The sequence below is a fragment of the Coccinella septempunctata genome, chromosome X (genome assembly GCF_907165205.1).
Source record: "Coccinella septempunctata chromosome X, icCocSept1.1, whole genome shotgun sequence".
Classification (NCBI taxonomy): domain Eukaryota; kingdom Metazoa; phylum Arthropoda; class Insecta; order Coleoptera; family Coccinellidae; genus Coccinella; species Coccinella septempunctata.
The window spans coordinates 14,870,459-14,893,517 of NC_058198.1; the positions used below are offsets into that span (position 1 = coordinate 14,870,459).

The 23,059-nt window shown below is 37.5% G+C and overlaps 3 protein-coding genes across 6 annotated transcripts; 2 read left to right on the top strand and 1 right to left on the bottom strand.

The window, feature by feature from the left end:
* Positions 1-702: 702 nt before the first annotated feature.
* Positions 703-1,035, bottom strand: LOC123322271. Its single transcript, XM_044910214.1, has one exon. The coding sequence runs from the start codon at positions 1,033-1,035 to the stop codon at positions 703-705; it is 333 nt and encodes a 110-aa protein (XP_044766149.1).
* A 4,525-nt stretch (positions 1,036-5,560) lies between these two features.
* Positions 5,561-7,805, top strand: LOC123321934. 4 transcript variants are annotated; one of them, XM_044909745.1, is made up of 3 exons: positions 5,561-5,926; positions 5,984-6,129; positions 7,763-7,805. In XM_044909745.1, the coding sequence occupies exons 1-3, from the start codon at positions 5,892-5,894 to the stop codon at positions 7,780-7,782; spliced, it is 201 nt and encodes a 66-aa protein (XP_044765680.1). In that variant the 5' UTR covers positions 5,561-5,891; the 3' UTR covers positions 7,783-7,805. The 4 variants fall into 4 exon arrangements, 3 of the variants coding, with proteins under 3 accessions (XP_044765680.1, XP_044765679.1, XP_044765678.1); XM_044909744.1 differs by lacking the exon at positions 7,763-7,805 and adding an exon at positions 6,226-6,359; XR_006538986.1 differs by lacking the exon at positions 7,763-7,805 and having other exon boundaries at positions 5,561-5,805; positions 5,861-5,926; positions 5,984-6,363.
* Positions 7,806-20,629: 12,824 nt separating this feature from the next.
* On the top strand, positions 20,630-22,160 carry LOC123322273 (craniofacial development protein 2-like). The gene is made up of 2 exons (XM_044910215.1): positions 20,630-20,817; positions 20,897-22,160. Exons 1-2 carry the CDS (start codon positions 20,630-20,632, stop codon positions 22,158-22,160), a joined length of 1,452 nt encoding a protein of 483 aa, XP_044766150.1.
* The last annotated feature ends 899 nt before the right edge of the window (positions 22,161-23,059 follow it).

Genomic DNA, 23,059 nt, shown 5'->3' on the forward strand with positions numbered 1-23,059 from the left:
ATTAAAATCCGAATCTTGATAGAATCTTATCGTTTGTCCATGTGTGGTGTTCTTTTCTTTGTTCACTTGATTCATTTCATCATTTACGAATCGACATCTTCTCGAGTGACGAATCTTGATTATTATTGAAGCTATTTCATTGAGCCTTTTATCGAGTTTATTCGATTAAATTGCTGTTATAACGGTGAAAGTACCATACTTGAGTTTGGTCAACGTTTTCAGGTGAGATTAATAACTTTGTAATGTAAATTTTGTATCTTCATGTGATAAACTTATTCAGATTCAATGAAATGAAAATTTCTGTCAGTAACTATTTTCTCTGAATCCTACACCAATTATTCGGAAACCCCGTCCCAATTTGAACTTGCCTCATTGTCTTCCCGGGTTAAATGTACATGCTGTTCATTATTCAAGGACACAACAACTTTCAAATTCAACTATGAATGATAATTTATTTGGTTTAGGAGATCTAAGTAAACTTATACCTGCTTTTGATGAAGAAAGTCACGTGCAAGCCCCAGAACTTCTTCTTTGAGCAAAAACTGTACCAAAACGATAAAAAAAAAAATAAAAAAAATATATATATATATATATATATATATATATATATATATATATATATATATATATATATATATTTTTTAACCACCAATCAGGGATATCTGATGCAACTGGGTTTATTCACCAAAGTTAACATCACGCTCAAAAACCTTGTAGAAACCTCCGAACAATTCTAGTTGTACTCAAGATGACCTGCTTCTGGGAAGTAGAGATGACATCTAGCTCCAAACATAATCTCCTGGTGTTCTCAGGTAGGTGTGCCTCAACTATTCCATTGGTCGACATTATTAACGGAAGAATACTAATCTTGCTCAGATCATACATCTCCTTCAGCTGAAACGCCAGGTCACCATACTTCGTTATTTTTTCGGTGTATGCTCTTGTGATGTTATCATCAGCTGGGATTGTGAACTCTATCAACATGCACGTCCTCCTGTCATTATCGAAAAGCGCTATGTCGGGTCTATTATGCATTACGCTTCTGTCCGTCACCAGCGCCGAGTCCCAGTATAGTTTGTATCGTGCACTTTCAATTAATGTTCTTGGGACATATATTATAGATGGTTCGGAGTTACATCCTGGAGTAACCCCAGATTCAGTGCTATTTTCTGATGATAGATTTTTGCCATGTTGTTATGTCTTTCAAGGTATTCTCTCGGCGCCAAAATGGGGCGAGAAGACGTAACATGTTGTATAGTTTCAGGTGCCTGGGAGCACTTACGACATCGGTCAGATGGTATGTCTATATATATATATATATATATATAGACATATATATATATATATTTTTTTTTTTTTTTTTTTTTATAGCACCGTATTGAACGGGAGGAAATGCTGCACCCGCCGGGCTTTCGCCAAAGCATGTGCAGTCGCTACGGACCTTGGAGAAACCTTCTGACCATTCTCGCCGTACCCAGCATCACCTGTTTCTGCGAACTCGATATAACACTGCGGTCCAGACAAAGTCTTTCAGTGTTTTCGGGCAGATGTTTTTCGACCAGACCATTCACTGAAATGATCAACGGGAGCACACCAACGGATTTAAGCTTATGAATCTCACGTAGTTGGTAAGCGAGTTCATGATATTTTGTTATCTTCTCCGAGTAAGCTCTCGCTAGATTCTCGTCCGCTGGAACCGTGAAGTCCAGCAGCAGGCATGTTTCTTTCTCCTTATCGAAGAGCGCAACGTCCGGTCTATTGTGCGCAACCCCTCTGTCGGTTATAAGCGTTGCGTCCCAATACAACTTGTAGCGCTGGTTCTGCAGGAGTGTTTTCGGCTGGTATAAGTGTTGTGGTATTTCATCATGCAGCAACCCAAGCTTCAGAGCAATATGTTGATGGTATATCCTTCCCATTGAATTGTGCCTATCGAGATAATCTTTGGGAGCCAAAATCGGGCATGAGGAGGTAATATGTTGGATGGATTCGGCTGCTCGAGAGCATTTTCGGCATCTGTCGGATGGGACTGCTTGCTTGGCAATATGTTTCATATACATTCTAGTGGGTACCACCTGATCTTGTATAGCGAGGAGTCTCCCTTCCGTTTCTGGAAACAGGTACCCAGCCCGCAGGTAAGTTAGGGACTCCACCCTATTCACATCTTCACTTTTCAGGTGAGCCGGATACCTGCCGTGTAAGGCCTTGGAGTTCCACTCTTCAATACGTTCTCCCTCGGTATACCTGGGGACCTGATACTCCGCATCAGAGAGCTTCAATGCTGATATTCTGTCATCTGCCTCGCGGATAGCCCTGAACACAGGTGAGTTATTCCTCAGGAAGTGCTGTCTTAAGTCACACACGTTTTTCCCATGGACGTCCTCCAAACTCAGCAGTCCTCTCCCCCCTTGATGTCGGGGGAGGTAAAGTCTCATAGTCGAGGAGTGGGGATGGTGTACTCCATATTTCGTCAACATAGATCTTATGTCCCTATCTAGACCCCGGAGGTCAGTCAATGACCAGTTGAGGATGCCGAATGAATAAGCCATGCCTGAGATCGCCCAAATGTTGATGGCTGTGAAGAGAGATTTGGAGTTGAGCTTAGCTCTAAGAAGCAATCCGACCCTGCTCAGAAGCTTTTTTTTAAAGGATTCCTTCATCTCTGGTGTTTTTATTTCAAGTGCTTGCTTGATTCCTAGGTACTTATATGGGGTATCCTCACTCAAGGCAGGTATCGTGATGTTATTCATTAGTATTGCTCCTTCCTCTGTCTCCTGAATTCGTCCCCTTCTGACATCTAGGACCGCGCATTTCTCGACTCCCATCTCCATTCCAATTGACTCACTGAAGGATGCCACTATTTCTAGCATTCTCTTAAGTTGTTCGAAATTTGCCCCATATAATTTCAGATCATCCATGAAAAAGCGGTGGTTAATAGAAACTTGTCTGTTCTTATTGATTACATATCCATATTTAGTCTTCCTGAGAATTAGGCTGAGAGGGTTGAGTGCCAAACAGAACCAAATGGGGCTCAGTGTGTCTCCTTGGAATATTCCCCGGTTTATTTTTATTGGCCCTGTTTTAATCATAGAGCCTCCCGATCGCATGTTGAGTGAGGTCCTCCAGTTCTTCATAAGGTGTCTCATCAGCTCAATTACCTTTTTTGATATTCCATGCATCTCCAGGACCTTCAATAGCCACGTGTGGGGAACGGAATCAAAAGCCTTCTTATAATCCACCCAGGCCACGGATATGTTTCTAAGCTTTTTTCGCGCTTGTTTGGTGATGATGTGGTCCATGACCAGAAGCTCCTTGCAGCCTTTTGTCCTGGCTCGGCAGCCTCCTTGCTCTTCGGTCATCAGATTGTGTTCTCTTAGGTGCTTGTTAATATTTTTCGTGAGGACGCCCGTAAGTATTTTATAAACCGATGGTAGACATGTAATGGGTCGGTAATTTTTAGGGTCTTTTCTATCGCCACCCTTCGGAATGAGGTATGTGACTCCTAGCGTGAAGAACTTAGGCACTAGAGAGGGGTTGTTCAAGGTCTCCTGTAGAAGCAGTGCAAGTTTTTCATGAGCATTAGTGAAGTATTTCCACCAATAGTTGTGGATTTTGTCTGAACCTGGAGATGACCAGTTGTTACAGCTCTTAAGTATCTCTACTATATCTAATTGTTGTACCTTTATATCATCCATCGTTGTATTGGGGATAATTGACTCTGCTTCCTCCATCCAGTACGCCCTCTCGTCATGCACTCCTTGCCGAGACCACACTCCAGACCAGAAACCATGGGCATCCTGGGGTCTTAATTGATCAGCGTCCACTGCATCCTCGCCCTCCAGAGTACGGAAGAATTGTTTTTGATTTTTGAAAAACAGGTTGTTATTTTTGTAGCGCTTTACTCTTTCATTATACCGTCTAATACGGTTCCCTAATGCCTTAATTTTTTGTTTTAGTTGATCGGAAACAATAGCTATTTTTTCGTTGAACGATGGGTCCCTACGTTTGATACGGGCTCCAGATGCTACCTTTCTAACAGCTTTAACTACTTTAGTATTTGGTGCCCCAGAGTTAAGGTAAGTATGAATAATCCCTATCTTCTTTCTCAAAGATGTAATTTTTTGTTCCAGGCGTAACTTCCAAGGGGGGATCGTGGGAGTTCTCGGTGTATCCCGCTGGTGACCAATCCGTTGCCCCAGCGTTTCACAGACCGTCACAGCACCCGCATAAACAACCTCCACCAGCTCCTCAAGCGTCGTCACACTCGTCAGGTGTTTTGGGAGAACAGAGTCAACTTTCCTCACCAGTTCGTAGGCCATCTTAGAGTATTTCAGCCGTGGGATCTCAGGCTTGCTCTCTGCTGCCACTCCCGAAAACCTCATCAGGTTCCCCTCAAAAGAGCGCTCAATCACGCCATCCTCTTGCTCTCCAACAAAAAGGCCACTTTTTCTTATTCCATAAGACGATTTTCTTCGGCCTGTTTCTGGTGGATCTTCAGTCTCTTCGAGCATAATACTTGGAAAACAGCCTTTCTTGATGTACTCTAGTTCAGCGCGAGATAGTTTTTGGTTAGCCAGAATCCATCGTACCCTATTGGAGAGTAACTGCGCATATGTCGGTCGATCGGGGCAGATGTCGTTCCATATCTCTACAAGTAGGCGCCTATAGGTGGTGTTAAGTCTCTCAGCAAGTTCCACAGCAATAAAATGCGCACGCATAACCATACAGTTGTCGTCCATTGTCCAGCGTGTTCGCCCATCCCGCTGTTGCCTTCTGGCAGCGGAGTGAACAGTTTGTGCACCCAAATTACCAGGGTTTTCTCCTTGCGGAGAAGCGGGATCCGGCCTTACGGTGCCATCTCGGAGGGGTGCGCCGCTTGCCCCACACGTACCTCCTACAGACCGAACCTCTGGACGGTTCCGAAAGGAGCCGGTCTGAGACTCCCTACCGCCCTGTGTTTTACTTCTAGTTACAGGAGCTCGCTAATTCGATGCCTTTCCAAGGATGCTAACCTTGGTCAGGTATGTTGACTCAGGTACGCGGGGGCGTCACTCCCCGAAGGTTCACGAACCCCCCTGCGTATTATATATATATATATATATATATATATATATATATATATATATATATATATATATATATATATATATATATATATATATATATATATGTATTTTTTTTTTTAAAATCACCATTCTAGGGTTAGGTCGCTGAGGATGCCGGGTCATCTTGACCAAGACATATCTCAGTTGCTCGTGAGGAATCTACGTACGATACGTGTAGTCCACAGGATAACCTCCTTTTGCGCATCGCTTATTATGCTCTCATCGAGGCCGAGCTTCAAAGTATTCTCCACCAGATGTGTTTCGACAAGACCATTGGTTGTTATGATGAGAGGAAGGATTCTTGTGCAGGTAAGTTTATTTATTTCTTTTAGTTCAAAGGCCAGGTCGTGATATTTTAAGATTTTCTCCGTGTACGCTCTCTCAACATTGTCATCCGCTGGAATGGTAACGTCAGCTATTATTACCTGCTTCAGTTTCTTCTCGAAGAGCACAATGTCGGGACGATTGTGTGGAATGGACCTGTCTGTTATGAGTGGTTGGTCCCAGTACAGCTTCACCTCCTCATTCTCCAGGATCTCTTTTGGTGAGTATTTATGGATTGGTTGGGTCGTTCCGAGTAGTCCATATTTTTTGGCGATGGCTTGATGGTATGCCTTTGCCATGGAATTGTGGCGGTCCGTGTATTCTCTTGGTGCTAGAATTGGACAGGACGACGTGACATGTTGTATTGTCTCGAGTGATTGTGAGCATTTGCGGCATCTGTCGGTGGTTAAATTTTTCCCTATTATATTTTTCAGGTATGCTCTGGTGGGTATGACCTGATCCTGTATGGCCGTTAGTCTGCCTTCTGTTTCCGGGAACAGGTAACCAGCCTTTAGGTATGCAAGTGATTTCTCTCTATCAATTTTCTTATTTTTCAGGGCTGTTGGGTACCTTCCATGGAGTGCTCGGCCATGCCATATCTCTGATAGCTCTTGGATGTTGGGGGGCGCAATTGGATCATTGCTAGATGACAAGTTTAGTGCTGTTACATTGTCATCTTCTTCAGATAGCGCTTTGAAGAAAGGTAAGTTTCTTGATCTGAAATATTCCCTCATCTCATTAACAGTGTTGTGGTGCGTAGTTTCAATGTTTTGTAGCCCTCTTCCTCCATCTTTTCTAGGTATGTATAGTCTATTGACCGAGGCGTTTGGGTGATGCATTCCATACCTAGTTAAGAGACCCCTTACTTGGGTGTCGATGGCTCTCAGTTCAGTTGTTGACCATTTTATTATTCCGAACGAGTATGCTAAACACGGCACCACCCACGTGCTTATTGAAGTGAACATTGCTTTGGAGTTCAGTTTGCTCTGTAGTACCTTCTTTAGTCTACCTATGAATTTGTCCTTGAAGGTGTTTTTTACTTCATTGGTTCTTATTTCTAGACCTTGCTGGATTCCCAGATATTTATAAGTTTCCTCTGGGCCCAGCGTTTGAATGGTGAGATGATCCTGAACTCTCATTGCCTCTCCTTCTGTTACTTTCCCCCTTTTCATGTGTATAACAGCGCACTTATCCAACCCCATTTCCATTTTTATAGTTTTAGTGAATGATGCCACTATTTTCAGTTCTCTCATCAGCTGTTCTTCGTTTGCGGCGTATAATTTAAGATCATCAATGAAGAGTTGGTGGTTGATTTTCGTATTTCTCCTTTTTTCGATCACATAGCCGTATATGAAGTCATTCAACAGTTTACTCAAGGGGTTTATTGTGAGGCAGAACCATAGGGTGCTTAATTTGTCTCCCTGAAAGATTCCCCTCTTGATTTCGATTTCTTCAGTTGTGTATCCTCCTTTGTTGGTGTTTACATGTAACCTTGTCCTCCATGTTCCCATTAGATGTTCAAGTAGATTGATCATTGTCTCAGACACACCGTAGAGCCTTAAGATTTTTTTTAGCCATGAGTGTGGTATAGAATCATAAGCTTTTTTATAATCAATCCACGCCATGGATAGGTTACGCTGTTTTTTTTTTTTGCCTGTTTTGTTATGATTGTGTCGGCGATCAGTAGCTCCTTGCATCCTTTTGCATCTTTTCGACAGCCGTTCTGCTCACGAGCCATGATGTTATACTTGCCCACATGTTTCCATAGCTTGTGTGTGAGTATTTCTGTGAGTATCTTGTATATCGTTGGCAGGCACGTGATGGGTCGATAATTTTTTGGATCTTCATTGTTGGCTCCTTTGGGAAGCACATAAGTGATACCAAGTGTGCAGGATTCTGGTATAACTGATGGGTTCGTTAGTGCTTTCTGAAAGAGTTTCGCTAGGGCATCATGCGTTGAGTTGAAGTATTTCCACCAGTAGTTATGTATACCGTCGGGTCCCGGTGCAGCCCAGTTATTTGTTTTTTTTTAGCACGGTTTTTATGTCATGTTCAGTTATGATTATTTGTTCCATCATGAATTTATTTGATTCAGTTTCTGCTTCTTTGATCCAAAATGCCTCATCATCATGATCTCCTGCATGAGCCCAAATTTCCTTCCATGTTGCATGTATATTTTCTGGTGTTGGGTGTGTTTTGTTGTCTGTGACTGTCCCTTCAAGTGAGCGGTGAAATTGTTTGGGATTTTTGTAGTAGAGTTGGTTGTTTTTATATCTTTTTACCCTTTCATTATATCGTCTTATACGATTTCCTAGAGCCTTAATTTTTTGTTTCAGAGTATCGCATAGAATTATAAGTTGCTGCCGAAGTTGTTCGTCGCGGGCCTTGATATGATGTTGTGATGTTATGCGTGTCACTCGTTTGACAATTTTCCTGGTCGGTGAGTTGTCATTCAGGTAAGTATGTAGCGTGCCTATTATTTTTCTGATATTATTAATTTTCTTTTCCAGACGTGTTTTCCATGGTGGCATTTTCTCTTCTCTAGGTTTGGTTTCTCTACTATACAGACGAATTCCATTCTCCTCACATACTGTGATCGCTCCCGTGTACACAGAGTCGATAAGATCTGCAATGGTGGAATCACTTCGTATGCTGGATTTTATCACCGTGTTGGCTCTTTCAACGCTTTCTAGGATTTTCCGTGAGCCTTTGAGTCTTGGTATTTTCGGTCTCTCCTGCGTAGATACTCTGGCATACATCTTCATGTTTTTCTGGAAGATTTTGTTGGTTTGGCTCCATTGGGGGGTTAGTTCCATTGGATGTTCTGCATAGGCTTCCTCATTGTGGACATCTGTGTTTTCTGCTGGATTTGGTGTGTGAGGCCTTATACTTTTCTTAATTGCCTCCAGTTCAACACTAGAGAACCTTTCGTTCTGAAGGAACAGCCTAACTCTATTGGCAAGTAGGTTCGGGTAGGACTGCTTCTCTGGATTAATCTTGTTCCAAATGGTTGTTAAAAGTTCTCTGTAGTTCCCTCCTGTGTCGTGTTGTTGTTGCTGAGCAATGAAATGAGTACGCATTAAAAGGATATTTTCCTCCTGCGTCCAGCGTACTCTTCCATCTCGCGTGCTTGAAACTTCAGCGGGACGGGTTCGAATTCCGTCCAAGCTGATGCTTCTTCTTTCCCTTCCATGCGAATTCGGACGTACGGTGCCATCTCGGGGGGCTGCGCCGCTTGCCCCACAGCTTACCCCATCAGGCTCTACCTCTGGACGGCTCCGAAGAGGGCCAGCCCGCTGCCCTCTACAGCCCTTCATCATACTTCTTGTGACAGGAGCTCCATATTCTACAACTCCCCAGGCTGCTAACCCCAGGAGCTGGGTGACTCGGGTATGCGGGGCCGTCACTCCCCGAGGGCATACGCCCCCCTGCATATTATATATATATATATATTTTTTTTTTATTTTTTTTTTATTTTTTTTTTTTTGTCAATCACCTTTCAGGGAATTACGAAATACCACCGGGCTCTGGGAGCCAAAGTGGAATCAAGAGCTATGAAGGAAGCGTCTTACGATACGTGTAGTGCCCAGTATGACTTCCTTCTGGGCACTCGAGACAACATAGCTGTCAAGTTCCAACAGCTTCGTATTATCAACAAGATGTACTTCTACGAGTCCGTTGACCGACATCACCAGTGGGATAATAGATATTTTCTTGAGCTTATACATCTCCTTTAGTTCGAACGACAGATCGAAGTATTTTGTTAGTTTTTCAGTGTAGGCCCTTGAAATATTGTCGTCTGAAGGAACCGTTATATCGATGATCACACAGCTTTTTTCTCTTTTATTTAGTAAGACGATATCCGGTCGGTTATTTGCAACTGGTCTGTCTGTCACCATCGTGGTGTCCCAATACAGTTTAAATTCTTTGTTCTCGAGGACATTCTCAGGTAAGTATAGATGATTTTTTCTCTTTGTTTTAATTAATTTTAACTTCAGTGCCATGGCCTGATGGTAAACTTTTGCCATTTGGTTGTGTCTATCCGTGTATTCTCTCGGCGCAAGGATTGAGCAACCAGACGTAACATGTTGGATGTGTTCACGTCCCTGCTTGCATTTTCTACATAGATCAGAGGTAAGTTGTTGTCCCGCTATGTTTTTGAGGTAAGACCTGGTAGGAACCACCTGATCCTGTATTGCAAGCAGCCGGCCTTCGGTTTCAGGAAACAGGTAGCCCGCCTTAAGGTAAGTTGAGGATTCTTTTTTATTCACATTGTTGTTTTCTAAATTATGAGGGGAATCTACCATGCAATACCTTAGCTTTCCATTCCTCCTGCAGGTTTTGCTGAGTGCAAATCGGTTGTGTGAATTCGGAATCCGATAGCCGCAATGGGGAGCATCCTACATCGACTGAACGAAGGGTCCTGACAAAAGGTGAGTTCTGCTTCATGAAGTATTCCCTTAGTTTTAATACGGATTTGTCATGTGTTGTTTCTAGGTTAAGCATTCCTCTTCCCCCTAGATGTCTTTGGAGATAGAGTCTTGCCACGGATGAGTGAGGGTGATGTACTCCGTATTCCGTCAAAATGGTGCGGATCTTCGTGTCCAATGCCTGCAGTTCTGTAGCCGACCATGTAAGTATCCCGAAAGTGTACGTCATTATGGGCAATGCCCATGTGTTCAAGGCTAGAAACAAAGATTTTGAATTTAATTTGGACTTGAGCACTTGGTTCACCCGATAAAAAAGTTTCCTACTAAAGGCTTCCTTCATTTCAGCGTTTTTAATTTCTAGAGCTTGCTGTATACCTAGATACTTATAGGTTTCATCCCGGCCGAGGTTCTGAATGGCATTTGGATTCAAGATATTGGAATTATTCTCAATTATTTTTCCCCTTCTGACTGTTAGCCTTGCGCACTTGTCCAGCCCCATCTCCATTTTTATGGTCTCACTAAATGTTGCCACGATCTTTAACATTTTTTCAAGTTGTTCTTCATTGGACGCATATAACTTGAGATCATCAATAAATAGTTGATGGGTTATTTTGACCTTTCTGTTTTTGTCTAGGATGTATCCGTATTTCTGTTTATTGACGAGCATGCTGAGGGGATTCAGTGCCAGGCAAAACCATAAGGGGCTATATATATATATATATATATATATATATATATATATATATATATATATATATATATATATATATATATATATATATATATATATATATATATATATATATATATATATATATATATATATATATATATATATATATATATATATATATATAGATGCGGGGATATATATATATATATATATATATATATATATATATATATATATATATATATATATATATATATATATATATATATATATATATATATATATATATATATATATATATATATATATATATATATATATATATATATATATATATATATATATATATATATATATATATATATATATATATATATATATATATATATATATATATATATATATATATATATATATATATATATATATATATATATATATATATATATATATATATATATATATATATATATATATATATATATATATATATATATATATATATATATATATATATATATATATATCCCCGCATCTATAGGTCCTCACCATATGATCCAGCAATAGGTCTCTACCAGAACCCATGAATATATATCAGATTTCTCTGCGTATATTGGTTATTTCGACCGCATATACAGACCCAAAACGGTATACTCGACCGACTTTTCAGTCCAAAAGTGACGTTGTCAGACCCGGCTCCGGGTCTGGTAACGTTCGACCATAGAATCGTTATAAGGGGGGTTAGGGGATGCTAGGGGTGAATTTTCAGGTGGGTCTGAAAAGTCGGTTATACTCGTTATTATATACAGAAAACTTCAGAGTTTGGCCAGTGCGAGGGCGCTTCGAGCGACATGAAATTGATGTATATAATCCGCATAGTTGACCGACGCATCTAGTCCGAAAATTTGGCAACGCTGCAGTTGAAGAGCTTGAGAATTTATTTTGTCATCTTTTCGATTTATACACCTCGAATGTACTATAAGAAAACTTATACGATCCCGGTATGATGAACAGTCGTCATGAGAAATATGACAATATTTTGAATTTGAATTGAAGTGGTGTTATTGGATTCTTTTCGTATACGAACTATAATAGCACACGTATGGAAACTTATACAAGCCCGATTAAGTGAAGTGAGTCGAGCTAATTTCAGGAGCACTGGCACGTTTAGGATCCTATGCACAAAAATTGTATTTTCACCACACCCTACTTGACCCTCTGTCGTGTTTACGAATTTACAAATTTCCTCATCATTGTAGTTATATTGGGTTGACTTGACAGGAGCTTTTTTCCAGAAATTTTTCAGAAGATCAATATACAAAAGCAATGGAGATTTTTTACTCCTACCACAGTGATAAAAAGGTTTTTTCAGTATGAAGTCCTTATATTCTTGAAAAACTATTCTTGAAAACTCTATCTCTGGTACAAGTATTCTTCATTTTTGTTTGAATGATAGAGATGAAATATTGGAAATTACTTGAGTATCCCGAGCTAACAATTGGAAATTTTCAGTTCAGGAGGTGGAAGGGTATTCCTCAGTCAAACTTTCAATTTAATCATTCATGAAAATACACATAAAAATCATTATCAATTCAGAGGACTTTCAGTTACACGATTGGTTTTCGCCTATAGGTACAAGTTAATTGACAGAGTGATGTGATACCTAATATAAGTTTAATATAGATATTTGAATTAGCTTGAGCTTAAATGAACAGATGATATAATATACCAAAATAATTAAAAACACCTAAAAACTGTCTCTCACCAATTTATTCTACAAGAACTACCGGTTTCGGGATGACTAATCGCATCCCATCTTCAGGTTCCAACACCAGAAACGCTGTTATGAGCCTCTGGACTTCAAAAACCTACTGGGATGTCAATAATTCTGGAAAAGACCATAGTGATTTTTCAAATTTTGACATTTAAATTGACGTTTTCTGGAACTCATCTATGTCTTGAAATTTTTACTTCTCGTAACTAGTAAATTATTTCGCAACTGTTGCGATAAACTAAAATTAAATACCTTCAGTGACGACTGAGACGATTTAAAATGAATCTGCGAGGAACGTTCGACTATTGACTGAAGAGGGTAGAGTAGGGTAAAGTTAAAATTAATTTTTTTTTGGCGAAGATCCTGACTTCATCGGACGTTTATAGTTTTGCGGACGTGTGATAATCTAGTTTGCATACGAAAAGAATTCAATAACACCTCTCAGATTCTATTCAAAATATTGTGATAACTTTTTTTTTCAAGGTGTTCCAGACATAAAAATTCAAAAGCGTAAGGTCGGGGCTTCTTGTTGGCCATCTTACCGGACTGTACCTTCCAATCCATTGCACCCCAAAATATTGATTTATTTAATCCCGTACATTCCGGCTATTATGAGCTGGGCAGTCATTCATTTGAAACCAGACATTTTCTCCACTATGTCTGTCAAGATGCTTTGGATCAATCGGATCGGGAAATATTACTCGTCCGAAAAGTTCACCTCTCATGACTGCCAACCACACGTTGACCCTCAACCCATGTATGGAAAAGAGAAAACTCCCTTGAGACCATGGTTTCTCATTTTCAACATGAGTTGATGGTCAACGTAAGATGGCCACAAAGAGGCTCCGACCATACGCCTTTGGATTTTTATGTCTGGAACACCTTGAAAGAAAAAGTTTATTAAATTAGCGTTCAGACTCGAGAGGTCCTGATCGAAAGAATAACATTGTGTTATGCTAAAATGCGTCAGAAACTTCGCAGGGTTGCAGATTCACTACAAAAACGATGTATAAAATGTATTGAACAAGGCGGTGGCATTTCGAGCAATTATTACGAGTATAAGTACCGGTAGTAATTTGTTTTCTTTAGGTACATGTTTTCATAAAATCTATATCATTAAAATTTAGTTTACTCATTTGGGTTATTTGATTTTGCAGATAAATTCATGATTTCCATGTGAATAATTTTAATATTCAATCATAAGGAGCTTCAAAATAAATCAAATTAAGGTTTGGAATGTGTCGAGTTTTTCGTTGTTATCTTGTTAGCCATTATATTCATATGTTAACACTTTCTCCTTAACCGTATATTTCACAACTGGAACCGTCTCCCTGAATGCGTAGTGCGATCGACCTCGGTAAACGGTTTCAAAAACAGTTATGACAGGTAGAAGTCCTCTCTGTGAGGAACTGTGGTGTTATATCTAATTTTTTTTCTTTTTTGTATATGATATTTCAGTTTTGTATTTTTCGCTTTCATTTTCGTTTATCCACACAGTTTATGTATGCATGTATGTAATCTATAACCTTCGAGTTTATAGGCTTGTCCTCTACTGGAAACAATTATGTAATAAATAAATATGAAGGAAGAAGACTAGCAGCAAGAATAAAAGCTTATATGTCATTCGGAAGCAATCTAAATAGGGTTGAAAAGAAAACATATCCATAATTAATAATTTTTCATTGATAAAACCATTGAAAAAATAGGCTTTATTCTGTTCACTTCAGAATCGTGATATTCTTCCGATCCCCTTACCAAGCCCGCAATAAGAAATTTTTTCGTACACACGAATTCTCATCATGTAGCAGATTTATTGCTGTTTCCAGATATGTGGTCAAATTTAATTAGGCTACGAGATAACTGTAGTGTGATTGATACCATTAGAAAAACTTGGAATATTTCGTGAAATCAAAAAATGTTATATTAAAGAATAACCGATAACATTTCGATTATGTGTTATATGACATTTTTCGTTCCAAATCACTTGTATGATCTCATCATGAAGTTTGGTCCTTTTAAAAGTGGACACGCTGTATAAACCAATAATCAATTAGATTAAGCTTGAGAGTCGAAAATTAATTTTTCAACAGTATTCAATTGCACAGCGCAGTATACAAGAGTTTCCTCTCCACATGCAGTATGTAGAATGTTTAGAACTTGGAGATAATTTTCAACCTTGAATTTTTCAAATTGTATGGCCAATCACAAATCTTCTTTCTATATGAGAATCTGCAGTGATGATGATGCTCAGTTCACTGAAGATCATGCGTTTAATACTCCAGAGATCGTGTGAAACCATAAGAAATACTACCGGGATATTCGAAAGAATACGAAGGTCTACGAGACAGAGAGTTGATGCATATATTTTAGCGAGAGGTAGTCATTTTGAACATTTATTATAGTTTAGCGTTATTGTATCTGAAATAAAATGAAAAGTACTGTTGTCACTTTTGCTCATTAGTCGAAAGAAATTTCAATTTGTTAAATTAAAATATTAGGGATATAATTTTCTTCCGGAAATTAGTAATTTAACCTTCAGAAAGATTCATAGAACATCTTTATCTCCCGTCATAGACATACAATATCTCAGGAACACTTATACGACGAAATGAAATGAACAGTAATCAGAACTGATTGCAAGTTTATATTTCTTCCGAGAAAGTATCGACTGTATCGAAACTTTGCAGGCGATTTTTTCTCCCGAATCGAATAGGAATCCATAAGAGAATTTTGTTTTTTGAATATCTATCCCACGAAAACAATTTTTGAAGGAAAAATCATAAAGGGTTGTTATGTTCGACCCTTAATAATGAAATTATGAGATCTAAAAAATTGTGTGAGTAATAATATATACTTAGTGCTTCATATTATGTATAGTTTTATGACTCAGTGTTTTTAAGAACCCGTGAAAAATCAAAAACTATAAACTCGTCATCGCCTTCCAAAGGCTGTATCTTGGATGGGAGGTCCATTTCGAAAGAAATTCATAGGAACTACCCCTGCTTATTTTCATCGAGGAATCATCTCCCTTAGTCCTTCGCATTTGTATAATATTAACTTTCCACAAAATATTTCTCCTGGCATGCCACAGGGCATAAAAATCGGAGAAACACATTTTCAAAGTAAGGAATGGCCTGGACCATACCTATCCAATTAAATGAATTGGTCCAGGAGGCCCAACTGGGAACCATGACCTTATAGATTACCAGATCTGAACCTTCTATAAAATTCTTCGTGGGTAAAATTGAAGGAGGTTTATGAGGAGGATATCCAGGCGACGAGAAACCAATTGAATGCATTCAATTGAATTATGAATTTTTGTGATCTATTAAGAAATAATGGCAAAATGGATCGAAAGGCTTTATCTCATCGGAGAATTCAACGTGACAGATGTGTACAAACAAACGGTTCTCATTTCGCAAAACTTTGAAAATAATATTGACGGAATTTGAACTTCAGTAATCAATTTTTTCATTTTTGTGTGTGTTTTTTCATTTCAGTGTTTCGCATTGATGAATGATTGTACCTATCGAGTTAAGCTATTACGATTATTCTGGTCGTTTTAAAGTTTGTTATGGAATCTTTCACATCTCTATTCATTGACGTGATATTTATAGGAATTAAGTAGATTTTTCTTCTTTTCTTTATTTCAATTTGGAAAATACATTAGAGGAGGAATTCTGGGCTTGGCATGAACTTCTTGGAAAGTGAAACAATTATTTTCAATCCGACATACAGGATGATATGATAAAACTGAACACATTGAATTAGGTGTGATGAGTCTAGCTCTGGAATATTAAAACAATTCATATTCCGCTTTCTAGATTTTTTGTCAACAGTGTTTCAATAAATTTTGTTGATTTTTGTCTCATTTTTATGATAGTTGGAGTACTTGCACGAATTTCAGGAACCCCCTTGTAGATTTCAGAAGGAAGCTAAAAATTAATTTTTCATATTTTATTACAATCATTTTATGTATACAGGCCTCTCAAGGTTATGTTATTAATGGATCAAAATTTGAGAAGAATCTGTTAAAAAGGAATTTGCTTTATGAGAATATTGAGAAAATACTTCTTTCTCAACAAACTCACACATATATGAATTTCTACCGTAACACCTACTTTTTCGCGTCATTTTATACATCGAAATTGTCGGCTCCAGTCCCGTCAAACTGGCAACAGCGCCGGGATCGTGAACGTTGGCCATATCTACCGCTGGAGTATATGTGGGATTGTAAAATTGGTGCAATGTCTCGGGTTTGGAAAATATTATCGATTATGCTACTTTTTCAAATGAAGGAATTCTTTTCCCCTCTAAGTGTGCCTAAGGAGTTATAATTCTCATTAACGTTATTTCATCATATATACTCGAAGAAAACATTCGGATCATGTGGGTCTCAGGTCGCCTTAGAAACGTATCGGGACTGGAAACGTCTATTGGACAAATATATATATATATATTAATCTGAGTTGTTTTTTTAACAGTCTTTCGTTATTGTAGGGGTTTGTTTTCTAAGGGAAATTAGACTGACAGGACGGAAAAAGAAAAACTAGATCTCTTTTTTTGTCATTTACCAAGCTTTCGACTTCAGTATTTTAGCCTCTTCGAATCTAATCTGATGGTCTTCCTCTGAGCTATGTTTCGCTAATGCACATCTTTCCGGGTGATTTTCTACATCACTTTTATGTCCTGATATTCTGTTCTTCAATAACTGTGATGTTTGCCCTATATATTTTTTCTCACATTGTCCACACGGAATTTTATAGACAATATTTGATCTTTCATCATTCCTCTTTTTGTCTTTTGTTTTTGAAAACAGTTTTCCAACTTTATGTGTATATTTTCTAGTGATCTTTATGTTTTCATTTCTGAACTCTTTTATTATTTTATCCGACAGTTTTTCAATATTCGGCAGTGTACAGTAAAATTTTCTGCTTTCATCTGTTATTTCCTCATTTTCGTCTCGTTCTCTCCTTGTTTGTATATTTGAAGGTAAATTCATTATTTTATTGATAAATTTACTTGGATAGCCATTTTGTTGCAGAGTTTTCTTCAATACTTTCAGATTTTTCATTATTAATGATTCATGGCATATCTTCTTTATTCTTTCTTGCATTTGGTATATTGTGTTAATTTTTATTTTCATGCTGTGATCTGACATAAAATGCACTGTTCTGTTAGTTGCAGTAGGTTTATTATAGCAATCTAGTATTATATCTTGTGTGTCCTTTCTAATTACTTTAGTGTCCAAGAATGGTACCCAATTTTCTTGATTTTCCAATTCAACTGTAAACTTTAAACTTTTATCAATCTCACCATTGTTAAACATTTCAATTAGTTCTTCTATTTTTTCTTTTTTTGTTGCTATAAAGAGATCATCTACGATTTTTTTTAAAACTGATGGTTTGTAGCTTAGTTTCGGAATTATTTGGTCCAAAACATCCCAGTTGACCATATCTCATAACAGTTATGAAGCAGAAATGTATCCCGCGCTCCTTGTTTTATAACAGATATATCACACTAAGAGTACAAATACAGAACGCTTATGTAGCAGCTATGCTCCTATGTCCGCCTCAAACAAGGAACACATCTCCTTTCTGAAAGGAGCATAAATAGTTCAAACATGGATCATGCAAATATTTGTTTCATGGGAGATCTATATATATTACCTTCATGTGTTATGTTTATTATGTTTCATTTGTTATTAAAAACGCTTTCAACAAAAAGATGAAGAATTATGGAAATTAATATAAACTATTGCAATAATAATGAACTCAAATTTTGATTTTTCAAATAGTGTGTGTTTATCAATCATTCTTAAAAATAAAATTCAAAAAAATCTCACATCAGTTCGGTGAGGTATGTGAACGAATGAACTAATGTTCAAAAACAATATATTTTCATAAATTTCAGATTACCAAATAAGTGCACACGTTTAAAACTAGAAAGAATAAATCATGCAAACTGCTGGGTTCATGATTATTGTTCTCCAAGAAAGATTAGGACATGCTTTTCTGGTCTTTCCACTTTCCTGCATTCCATAAAAAGAATAATCAACAGTTTGTTAATATTTTGGCTTAGGTCAAAAAGTTTTTAGAAGAATTTTGTCCATGTTATGCGTTATGAAAAAGATAAGAATACTATATGCATATTTCATATCTTTCTGAAGAAAAAATTTTCAATATAGAAATGTGATTTATTCATTTATTTCTACAAATGAGGTACATGCAACACGTGAGAAAATAACCTATATCGAACTTTACATCAAGCAGGCATTATTTATTCAAATATAATCTTTATATACTGGATATAATAAAACCATAGCCTATTATGTTTTATAGGACTGCTATGAGAATACGAGAAATGATTTATTGACCTACAGTTCGATATCCACAGCACTTTCTTTTCAGTAATTCACCATTTCACTGGAAAATCACTATGACACACAAATAACTTATCAAACGTTCAATATCTGCACTTCACTTTCAGTAATCCATTATTCAACTGACAAAACGTCTAAATGATAATAAATAAATATCGAAACGACAGCAGTATCAATAGCATTTCTCACAATCCTCCATATTTGTTTACGTTTTACAGCGCCCTCGAAGGTAGTTAAAACGCTTATGGTGTCATGCTCTGTCGATGATCTCAAAATGATACATGACAAATAAAGAACAATGTTACAAATATGTTACGTGGATATCTTGGAGCGGGTACATGAAATTTACAAAATGTGGATATTATTTAAATACAGCACAGGTACATCCCAAATATCGTATCAGACACGTAATGGTTACAGAAAAATAACACATAACAAAGTTCCCCATTCGATCTCCCGAGAAAACATAACAGATATGTTACTGGTCACCTGGGATAGTCCATACAATATTGTGCTAGGATTGGGCTGAGCTTAGAACCCATTGCACAACCCTTAATTTGTTTATAGAATCTTCCTTTGTAAACACACACATTATTTTCCAATACAAATTCTAACGTTTTTATAAACTCCTCCTTAGTTGTTTTCGCATGTGGTTGTATGCTTTCCCATTTATAATCTATCGCTTTCCTTATCAAATCAATTGTCATGTTACCAAACAAATTTTCTACGTCCAATGATAGTAATACTTCACCTTCTGGGATGGTTAAATTTCTAGTGAATTCTGAGAACTGGAAAGTATCAGCTACATAATATTCATTATCCTTTTCATGTGCTGTTGTTAGTATGATGGCCAAATACTGAGCAAGATTCATGGTGGGTGAGTCTATCCCGGATATTATAGGTCTCAGTGGTGTGTTTTCTTTGTGTATTTTGGGCTTTCCATAAATTCTTGGACATATGGTGTCATACCTTTTGTATTCTCTCTCTTCTTCTTTGGTTATTATGTTCTTTTCGGCCAAGTTACCAAAAAGTCTGTTTGATTTGGTTTGTATGGTGTTAGTGGGGTCCTTTTTTAATTCTTTAAAGTTTTCTCGGTCATCCAGTATCTCCATCATTTTTGTGTGATATTGTTCCCTTTCCATAATTACTGTTGCTCCTCCTTTATCACTTTGGGTTATTATAAGGTTTTGGTTGTTTTTTAAAAATTGGTAGGTAGCCTTGTAATATTTGTCTAGAGGATATTTTTTGTCTTTGTTGAGATGAACATAATTAGTTATTGTACTTGTAATTTTTGCCCTATATATATATCTTTTCTTTGTGTTTCCGAACTGGATATGGCATATTCAACATCAGCTAACAGTTCATCCATCTTCAGTTCACCAGGTGTAATGGGTAGTGCAAATTTAGGTCCCAGAGATAACATTTTTTCAATTTTATCTGGAATCTCTGTCTGTGTCAAATTTATCAACCAATTATCTTGTGTAGTTAGTTGATCTAATTGTGCAACCTCCAACTTTTCTATTTTGCTTATATTTCTAGATTTTGTTTGTTGAAATTCTTTGTCATAGTTATTCCTTTGTCTCTTTTGGAATTCATTCAGTATGTTAGTAGGTAGTACTTCTCTCACCTTTTCTCTCTCCTTGTCTAGGTCTTTTTTTAACTTATCTAGTGTCCAATTTGTGTGTGAGATCTCTATTCTGAGCATTTTTATTGTGATGTATTCACTTAGTTTCCTCATTTTGTTAATGTAGTGACCATTATTTCCCTCCAAGATGTTTAGAAGGTTTTTTTGACTGTATTTTATATGATTCGGGCAAAGTCCTCTTCTCTTGCACTCCAATAGAAATTTTAATCTGTTTCTTGATGTTCCTAATTTTATGTTTAGTTTGCTCCCCTACAATAACGAAAGACTGTTAAAAAAACAACTCAGATTAACATATAAACATGGGATTTTTTGAATTCATAACATCAAATTACGGACATGAAATAACAACAAGTCTTAAAAAATGGAGCAAACTAAACATAAAATTAGGAACATCAAGAAACAGATTAACTCCGCCTGCAGCACTGGAGGGTGGATTGAGTAGCTCGACGGTGCTGTTGCCGGTCCCAAGCCCGGAAAAAGGAGGAGGGTTTGTGAGCAAGGTTAGCAACCTACCCACAGTAAAACAAATATAGGGCTCATAGACCTAATGCAATGCCTCGGAATAGGACGGATAATTTGATGACGAACCCGGCGAGAAAGAGGAGATGGAATGGTTATAGGAAGAGGAACATAATGCGGATGGCAACATGGAACGTGAAAACGCTGAACAATAGAGATCAGGAAGTTGTGAAGGAACTAGAAGACAAAAACATAGACATATGCGCACTACAGGAAACAAAGAAGAAGGGCAAAGGACAAATGTGGCTCGGTGAATACTTGTTGATATACAGCGGAGTAGAAAGGGATAGGAGAGCGAAAGAGGGTGTGGCATTGATGATCCACAAAAAGCTAACTCAGAACATCCGAGAGTGCAAATACGTATCATCGAGAATAGTAGCGACAAAACTTAGATCACAGGGAAAAAAGGTTAATATAATTGGAGTGTACAGTCCAGAAAACTGCAAACCAGAAGCGGAGAGAACAAGCTTTTATGAAACATTACAGGAGACAATTGACACAATACCAAGAAACGAAACAGTTATTCTAATGGGGGATTTTAATGCCAGAGTAGGGAACACGATGATACCTGGAGTGAAGCAGAGATTTAATGAAGATGTAACTAACGAGAATGGTGAACTACTGATAGACTTTTGCGCACAAAACGAGCTCCGAATAAACAATACTTTCTTCAAACACAAAGAACAACACAAATATACATTTCAAAACACAAGAGGAGATAGGTCAATGATAGACTACATTTTGACAAACAGGAAGATACATTGTATACAGATACTGGACATAAGATGCTTATGTTCTGCAAATATAGGAAGTGATCACAATCTGGTCTTGGGAAAGATAAGAATGGCAATACAGAAACCCCAAAACACAGACCCAATAATTTCCGAAACAAAGATAAAAGTCGAAAGCCTACAAGATGAATCAACAAGAAATCTTTACAAGTCAAGACTGGAGAATGAAATAGACAAAAATCCTGTGACAGAGGAGGAAGACATCGAAGATAGTTGGAGAAAGATAAAAAATAACATCATCAAGGCAGCAAGGGAAGCACTTGGGGAGCGAAAAGTAAACGGAACATCAAGAAGAGTGAAAAATACACCCTGGTTTTGTGAAGAGGTGAAATTAAAATGCCAGGAGAAGACAAAAGCTTATCTCAAATATAGATCAAGAAAAACCAGAGAAGCCTATGAGGAATATAAGACAATCCGAAACGAAACAAATGCTTTAGTAAGAAAGAAGAAAACAGAACATTGGGAAAAATTCTCTAAAGAAATGGAACATGACTTCTATGGATTGCAGAAAGAGATCTAGAGAATGATACGTGGACAGAGAAAGGAAATGAAAGAGCTAATAGAAGTGAGGCACATCGAAAAGGATACATGGATAGACCACTTAAAACAATTACACAATGGAACAGAAAACTTAACACCGGAAACACCAGAAATTGTAACAGATGAAACACTACAAATAGAGGAGCAGGAAGTCGAACAAGCACTCAAAAAATTAAAAAATCGGAAGTCAGCTGGTAAAGACGGAATACAAAATGAACTATTGAAGTATGGAGGAACAAAACTAACTAGTGAATTAACAAAAATAAGATAATACAAGAATCGCGAATACCGGAAGAATGGCGAACAAGCATAATGATACTACTCTTTAAGAAAGGTGAAAAGACCGATCCTAACAACTACAGAGGAATTAACCTCCTGTGCACAACGTTAAAACTGACTGCAAAAATTATTAGCAACAAAATAACCTCACTAACACAAATTTCGGAAGAACAACAAGGATTTAGGACCGGGAGATCTTATAACGACGCAATATTTGTAATTAGACAAATCAATGAGAAATCAATTGAATATAACAGACCAGCGTTCCTATGTTTAATAGATCTTGAGAAAGCGTTCGATAGAGTTCAATTACAGGACGTAGTGCACATACTCTACAATAGAAACATTCCATTGAAGATAATAAAACTTGTCGAAGACATCTACACTAGAAATAAAATAGAAGCAAGGGTGAATTCAGAGTTAACGGAACCAATAGATGTAACAACTGGTATCCGACAGGGAGACTCATTGAGTCCCTTGTTATTTAACATCATATTAGACGAAATAATTAAGCAAGTTAAAACAAAGAGGGGTTACAGAATGGGTAACAGAGAGATACAAACATACTACGCCGATGATACTGTGCTAATAGCTGAGGAT

What these genes read in the sequence shown, in the direction of transcription:
- LOC123322271 (XM_044910214.1), bottom strand. Translation starts at nt 1,035, where the DNA reads ATGCATAATAGACCCGACATAGCGCTTTTCGATAATGACAGGAGGACG.
- LOC123322273 (XM_044910215.1), top strand. Translation starts at nt 20,630, where the DNA reads ATGGGATTTTTTGAATTCATAACATCAAATTACGGACATGAAATAACA. An exon ending in AGCCCGGAAAAAGGAGGAGG is followed by an intron (nt 20,818 to 20,896) that starts GTTTGTGAGCAA and finishes GCCTCGGAATAG; the next exon opens with GACGGATAATTTGATGACGA.
- LOC123321934 (XM_044909743.1), top strand. Translation starts at nt 5,892, where the DNA reads ATGGCCGTTAGTCTGCCTTCTGTTTCCGGGAACAG. An exon ending in CCTTCTGTTTCCGGGAACAG is followed by an intron (nt 5,927 to 5,983) that starts GTAACCAGCCTT and finishes CTTATTTTTCAG; the next exon opens with GGCTGTTGGGTACCTTCCAT.